This window comes from Vulpes vulpes, chromosome 12 (assembly GCF_048418805.1).
Source record: "Vulpes vulpes isolate BD-2025 chromosome 12, VulVul3, whole genome shotgun sequence".
In the NCBI taxonomy this organism is placed as follows: domain Eukaryota; kingdom Metazoa; phylum Chordata; class Mammalia; order Carnivora; family Canidae; genus Vulpes; species Vulpes vulpes.
The window spans coordinates 165,253,449-165,260,417 of record NC_132791.1 but is presented as its reverse complement, the minus strand read 5'-3'; the positions used below and the strand labels follow the sequence as shown (position 1 = coordinate 165,260,417).

At 52.1% G+C, this 6,969-nt stretch overlaps 1 protein-coding gene across 8 annotated transcripts in view; it reads right to left on the bottom strand.

Moving 5' to 3' along the window:
• FANCA (FA complementation group A) overlaps positions 1 to 6,969 on the bottom strand; it is a 59,468-nt gene that overhangs the window by 1,109 nt on the left and 51,390 nt on the right. For 5 of the 8 annotated variants that reach the window (XM_072731292.1, XM_072731294.1, XM_072731291.1 and 2 more), the window contains 11 exons: positions 6,585 to 6,751; positions 5,954 to 6,059; positions 4,765 to 4,824; positions 4,518 to 4,622; positions 3,683 to 3,795; positions 2,753 to 2,891; positions 1,616 to 1,678; positions 1,272 to 1,374; positions 801 to 876; positions 393 to 549; positions 179 to 271 (listed from right to left, as the gene is read on the bottom strand). In XM_072731292.1, coding sequence (XP_072587393.1) covers positions 179 to 271; positions 393 to 549; positions 801 to 876; positions 1,272 to 1,374; positions 1,616 to 1,678; positions 2,753 to 2,891; positions 3,683 to 3,795; positions 4,518 to 4,622; positions 4,765 to 4,824; positions 5,954 to 6,059; positions 6,585 to 6,751 — 1,182 coding nt within the window. Of the gene's footprint in view, positions 1 to 178; positions 272 to 392; positions 550 to 800; positions 877 to 1,271; positions 1,375 to 1,615; positions 1,679 to 2,752; positions 2,892 to 3,682; positions 3,796 to 4,517; positions 4,623 to 4,764; positions 4,825 to 5,953; positions 6,060 to 6,584; positions 6,752 to 6,969 lie in introns of those variants that run through there. The other 3 variants (XR_011996077.1, XR_011996079.1, XR_011996078.1) reach the window with 2 other exon arrangements.

Here is a 6,969-nt window from a genome sequence, read left to right as displayed (position 1 = left end):
CTGCAAGAAAATAACTATGCTCAGCCTAGTGCGGCCCCCAGACACCCAGGGCCAGCAGAGAAGCTGGCAACCATGGCCCTTCAGGTGAGTGGCCACAATGCAAGTGTCTTCAGCACTCAATGTTTAAACAGTGATTTGGACTTAAAAGTACACATGCAACTGAGGATCTGGGTGTTACCTCTGCCATGTTTGCAAAGCTCTTTTCTGGGCACCTAGGTATTGATTGCAGCAGAAAGTGACGAGCTTTTATTATCAAGCCTACAGGGTCACCCTAGAGAGAAGACAGGCAGAGCCACAGGTCAGGAGTATACTGTGAGGGGTCATGATGCACCCCCACCTGCTCACTGTACCACGAGAGTTGGCTGCATGGGTATGTGAGCGGTGTCACCTGCCTGGCCCTGGAGCTCCTGGCTCCTGCCAGCTAGAGCTGAGACTGCACTTGTCTCCCCAGTCACGAAGAGACAGATCAGCTTTAGGTACATGTCGACAGCAACGCGCAGGAAGGCATCTTCCCTGATGAAGGCGTCTTCATCAAAGTAGGAGAGAAGGCTGAAGGTAAGAGAAGAGAGCACATGGCTCTTAAGATCGTACAGAAGTGAGTGGCAACACAGAGCAGCTACTCATCTGAGGAACAAGGTTACAGGCATCTTTCCCATGTGAAGGGAGACTCAAAATGGTCCCACAGGATTGGGGAAGGAGTGACACCCTTTCTCTGACCACACAACCGCCTGGGTGTGAACTCCTTCACTGAGAGAGAGAGATGGTATTAAGTCACCGACCAGAGGAGCAGGGGCACTTACCTGTAGAAGGCAAACGGTAGCAGCCTGACGTATGGATCTGGGGCCAGGCGGAGGAGGACTTGCCCCAGACCACCATCTGCAACCAAAGGAGGAGGTGGGCTCAGGGGACCTCAGGTGCCTGCCTGTGACGAGTGTTGTCCTCATGCCAGGGCGAAGAGGCAGGGAGGCAGATCCCCACAGGACGGCCTAGTGGCACCCTGGGACCCCCTGTACTCCACTCAACTCTTCTGTGATTTAAAGGAATTTGTACTGCATTTATCCTAGTGGTTTACGTACTTGGTGTGAAGATAGACCTCCAAAGAGGAGTTAGTGAACTAAGGCCCAAGGGTGAACACTTAGCCCTTGAAAGTTTCTGAAGGAGGACTAAATAAAAGTGGGGACCACAACCTGCCTCTACTGGGTCACCCATGTTGCTGGTAACTAGGACCTACTCAGGCCAGCCCCTGCTACCAAGTCTCAGGGGCTTCTCACCAGTGTCTGTCAACTGAAAGAGCACCAGCCAGGAGACCTTTCTCTTGTCCAAGCACCTCAGGATCTCAGCACAGATGTCCACAGCCTTCAGGGAGTCAACAGCCTATGGCCCACAAAAGAGACAGGCTGACTATCTGTAGACAGGCTTGCCCTGGGAAGGGGTGTGGCCTCCAGCCCAGAAGAGAGCCTCTGCTCACTTTGTTGAGTCTTGAGTTGTGACTGAGGAATAGGCCAGGGACCCAGGGGTTCTTGCTTCTGCAAGCACAGGACTCCCAACAAGCCCTTCCAAAGGTTCCAGGGCCCTCCTCCTCCCAGAGACCCTGCCTTACCCAATGAGGTCTTACATGTGGGGTGAGATGTGATGAAAGCAGGCCCATTAAGGAAAAGAAAAACAGGACAACCAGCAGCTGCAAATAAAATCAGTACATTTACAACATGAAAATCAGCTAGGCTGTACCCTCAAAGAGTAATTCTAAGGAATGTCGACATTGTTCTTTGACCAAACATTTATAGGCAGAGGGCATAAATCTTACCCCTAAGTGGATCTTCTCAGGAAGGAAAATTTTCAAGTGATAATTTGAGAATATCTTACTGACTGGGTCATTTTCTATGTGCCTTAAACACAGTTTGGAAGAGGGGCTGCAAGGGAAAACTGTGCGAGCCATCCCCAGCCCAGCCCTGCTCCTGGGCTTCTTGTCCAGAACGGTGTCTAAGATCCCAAGAGATAAATGCACAGGTCCCATGCTGATTCGAGGCCAGAGTCCACCTCCTCCCACCTTCCCTGGAGCGCACCCAGGTTGGCTGGGGTCTCTCTGGACACTTCCCCTCAGCACACACAGGCCTGAGAGGCTTGGAGCCACTGAAATCACCAAAACCTAAAGCAGGCATGTATGTCCGGAGTGACAGGTTGACTTTTCAGTTTACAAATGGTTTAGTTCAGGGAGCGGTGAGGGAAATAAGGCTGTGGGAGAACAGAGAAGGTCCCTGGGGCAGCTGACAGCCCCAGCCTGGGTTGTGGGAAGGATAAAAACAAGCAGAATCAAAAGTTAAACATGTTTAAAAAAAAAAAAAAAAAAAAAAAAGGTTAAACATGTATTCTTTCTACCAGTAAACTTGAGAGTCAAATGATACTAAACCTGGCAAATTTTAATTCCTAGTAAAAAGTCACAAGAATGCCATACTTCCTATCTGTCCTTGGAAAAGCATGGTTCACTAGATGCACCCCAAGAAACACAGCTGATCTCAACACTGATTAAAAACAAACCTGCTAGAAAGAAATGAGGGATGCCTGGGTGGCTCTGGTTGAGCATCTGTCTTTGGCTCAGGTCATGATCCTGGGGTTCCGGGATTGAGTTCTGCATCAGGCTCCCTGTGAGGAGCCTGTTTCTCTCTCTGCCTATGTCTCTGCCTCTCTCTCGTCTCTCATGAATAAATAAATAAAATCTTAAAAAAAAAAAAAGTGAAAGAATTTCATTTCTTGCCTCCTCGCTTTGGCAGTTGAGCTTCTCCAGCTGGCTCTTGATGCTGGTTTCCTCGGCTTGCTGGATGGCAAAGTGTAGTGCAGCAGCAGAGACCCAGGCTGGGCCAGGCGGCGGGGATGCCAAGTCAGAGGAGAGGCAGCTAGGACAGAGAGAGGTGTCAGCATAGGAGCTTCCAGTCCTTCCTCCTGAAGCTGTCAGGAAGCCAGCCCTGCCCAACTTCAGGGGGCAGCAGAAGCAAAGTCTAGGCCCCCAGCTCCCCCTGGCTTCGCAAAGGGACCTACGTACGACCTGTGTCAGCTTCATTGTCGGTTTAGGGTCGTCTCCCGATTCCCTAACATGCTTCCATGCTGTGGATGTGAGGAGGGGGTAGGGTCTGACCCAGACACCTGGTCATTGGACACAGGACTCTAACTTGGTGTCTACCACCCAGCCCCTGGGCTTCTGGGTACAATCCTCCTGCTCAGTCCCTGCTGTGACTGCAGTGAATGCTCAGAAAGTTTCCCCAGCACATTAAAAACAGGGCCAAAAATTAGTGGAATGTAGTGTATTTTGGGTTTCCTTATTTTCTGGGATTCTGAGCACTCGGGACCCTGCACAGGGATAGGAGGCGACGGGGTGGGACCAGCTGCTCCTGACTACCTCTAAGGACACGGCTCTCCCCTCATCCAGCACATGCCACAGACCACCAGCTGGGCAGGCTGGGACCTGCCCCTCAGACACATTCCCGTGATGCTGCTACTGCCAGGCCTGTGTGGACCTGAGAGGAGACAAGGGGCTGGTGGGCTAGAGAGCTGGGTGGAGACTTCCTCTTTCACGTGCATCTTGCTCAGCTTGCCCCTAAGGCTCCTGTGTAGCATCGCAGGGGTTCATGGAGGTAACCTAGAGCACGCCCTACAGAACATCTGTGCTTCCTCCCCTTGTCCCACGTACCTCTTGCCAAACAGCTGGGCCTCCCACAGCCTCTGCAGCTCTTGGGGCAGTGGACCCTGGAAGCATCTCCTCCACCGGGTATGAAGTTCAGGCTCCAGGCGTGGCCACCACAACTTCCAGAGAGAAAGATCACCAGTGAGCACGTCAGGGGAGGCTAGACTTGGACTCGTCTTCAGTCCTGACAGCCGAGATACAGAACCTCTGAGGGACCACTGGAGACCTGCCTGAGGCTGGCTAACCCCACCAGCTCTGCTCATGTTCGTCTCAAGTACTTGCTTTACAGTTCAGGGCAATCCCACAAGGTACTATCCTCCTCTGTAGAGGACATGATGTTTTACACAATAGCTTTTGCAGTGAATTCCACCCAAATGAGCCACAGACTTCAGTGTAAAGCCAAACTGCTCAGGGGCTGCAGCAGCTCAAGTCCAGCCGCTGCTGGGGCTGGAATTCTATATAACAAAACTAGGGGGGAAAAAAAAAAAAAAAAAACTAGGAGAGCTGTGTGCTATCAGGTCTTCCAAAAAAGCCAGCAATGCACCCATGGTAACCTCACACCCTCCATGTGAGTATGTCAGGCCAGCAGGGGACTGGGCCTCCTCTCTTCTCAAGTCCTGACAGTTGTCTGTCAGGAAACAGGCGTAACCTCAGTTGAGTGCATCTTCAGCCAACGTAGACCCAGAGATACACTCCTTTCCAGCGGGCAAGGCCAGGGAAGTCCATCTTCCTACCTTCTGGTGGATTCTGTGGACCCCCTGCCCCCGTTCCTCATTTTCTCCTGAACAACAAGAACTAGGATGCTGCCCCGGATGCGCCGTGAGAAAGCAGCTGCACCTACCAGAGCAGAGGTCACAACTATGGGGCACTCAGTCTGGCATGTGGTCAGGATCAGGTTGGCTGTCAGGGAGGGGTCTTTGCTTTGTGAACAGGTGTTGAGGAGCCCCTGCAGGAGAGAACATGCCATAAGCTCAACAGCATACCTGTCCCTGAAAGGCACCACGGCTTCAAAGCACCACTGGGTATGAGGATCAAGCCCAAGGGGACTGAGCAGGTCATCTGGGAGGTGCAGAGGGCAACAAAATTACCCTGAAGAAGTGGACAGTGATGTCGTGGGTCAGGGCACTTCCATGGCAGCAGAAGTTTCTCTGCAAAACAGCACAGACCAGTGAGAAAAGAGCCAACGGGACTGGGGGTGGGGGTGAGGGCAGCATGTGCCGAGAGGCTTTCGCGATGTTCACGGCACCACTGCTGACCACGGATGTGGTTCCTCTGTGCAGCCAGACAGACCCCTCCAGCCTGCCACAGGCTGGGAGGCATGGGCGGCACTCCCTGATGGCACTGTTGCTGGGATGGCAACTTGCCTTGCCACCTCTGGGTTCTCCATTCTGCCAGCCTGCACAGCCCCTTCTGAGAACTCTGAGGAAGACGGCCTCTACTGAGAACTGAAAGCTCCTCTCTGCTTTCTGAGTCACCTTGTAAAGCTCTGTGTGACTGAATGGAACCTTACTTCCATCTCTAGTCATATTTGTGCATTTTTTAGGACTAGAAAAACATCTTCAGGGGTAGAAGCTCTTGTGAAGCATGTAAAAGCTGTGCTTATTCCTGGTGACCTCAGTGACCCTGACTGGATGCATGTAGGCTTTCATTTTTCTGGGTAAGATTATGGAGCACCTGACACTGAACAGGGTGTACAATGGAAGAAAGCAGGACCGACTGGTGGGAATGGCTGTCCTCTCAGCATCACTGGCTTTTGTGTTCCTGAAATGTCAAAACTGGAAAGAAATGGATATTCTTGGTCTAAAAGACTTTTTGGATCTTGATGGCTGAACACTGGGGAAAGCTCCAGGAAAGGACTGAAGCTTTGGGATACCTAGGTGGCTCAGCGGTTGAGCGTCTGCCTTTGGCTCAGGGTGTGATCCCAGTCTGGGGATCGAGTCCCACATCGGGCTCTCTGCATGGAGCCTGCTTCTCCCTCTGCCTGTGTTTCTGCCTCTCTCTGTCCCTCTTATGAATAAATAAAATCTTTAAAAAGGGGGGGGGGCTGAAGCTTTGGAGGAAGGGAGTTACAGCTGATCTCTGCACCTCACTGGTGGTCACTCTCTTCGCTCCTGGAGCAGGACTCCTGTTCTTTCCCTCAGCAATCTGCCGGTCTGCACACACACTGAAGCAGTGGGCTCCAAGTGACCACAGGTGCACCCGTGAATTTTCAAGAGCCAGCCCTCAGTGGTAGACCAACCCCATCCCTGTGTCCTGAGGTTGCTGCCCCACACCTACCAGCTCAGAGTTGACCAAGTGGAAGAATTCAGTGCAGTCAGGGGTGGCCGGCTGTTTGCACTGGGGGCTGCCGACGAGAATAGATGGGGGCAGACCGAGGAGGATCCTTGCAAAGAGGAGCGCATCAGTGGTGATGGCACAGCCTAACTTCACTCCCAGAGAGCTCAGACTCAGATCTGTAACAACCCTTCCTCCTTACTCTGGGAACCAGAGTCCCCGCCTGGGGCTGCGTGCTGAGCACCCATGCCTGCAGGGCCCCCTGTCAGCATTCACAGCATCAACTCTAAAAGCCATTCTTAAGTTGCACCATAGGCAAAAGGGTGCACCACAGACTAACATAGCTATGCCCAAGAACTAGGGGATTACATGATCTCACACTCATAAATAATGAGTATCTGTAACCACACACAGTTTTCCTTATTTCAACATGAATTCTTTAGGCTATATCTTTGAACAGTGAATCTCCAGGGTCTGAAGAGGCAGGCATTAATCCAAAGCTTCAGACCCTGCTCTCTCCAGGGAGCCCCAAGGAGAAGATGCAGTCACAGCCTGGGGGTAGGGGCCAGAAACAAATGACCAATGGAGAAGAAAACTCGTGACAAAAGAGACACTCCACACAGCGCCATGGTACCATCTGTACACAAGCAGCTCCTGCTGTCTCTGAAGGCGGGCAGCCACATCCCACCCGCTGGCCAGGGCCTGGAGCCGTCTGCGGAAAACTCTGAAAAGGAAGTGCCCCTGAGAAGGAGAGCACCTCTGGGGTGCTACTGGGCCCTGCTCCAGGTCAGCAGCCATATCCTGGAAAAAAACAAGACCAAAACATTCACATACTTTTATTGCTGGTCCCAGGGGCTTATCCCCAGATGTGAAGCCAGAAAGTCCTCAGAGCTTACTGTCCACCCCAATCAGGACTCTGAAATGGGGTTGACTGGCTTGGGAGAAAGGTTTCCCAAGAGCTGGGCATGAGTGGGACAAGCCTTTTTACTTGGAAATCACTGAAAATTTGCAAAAAGAGA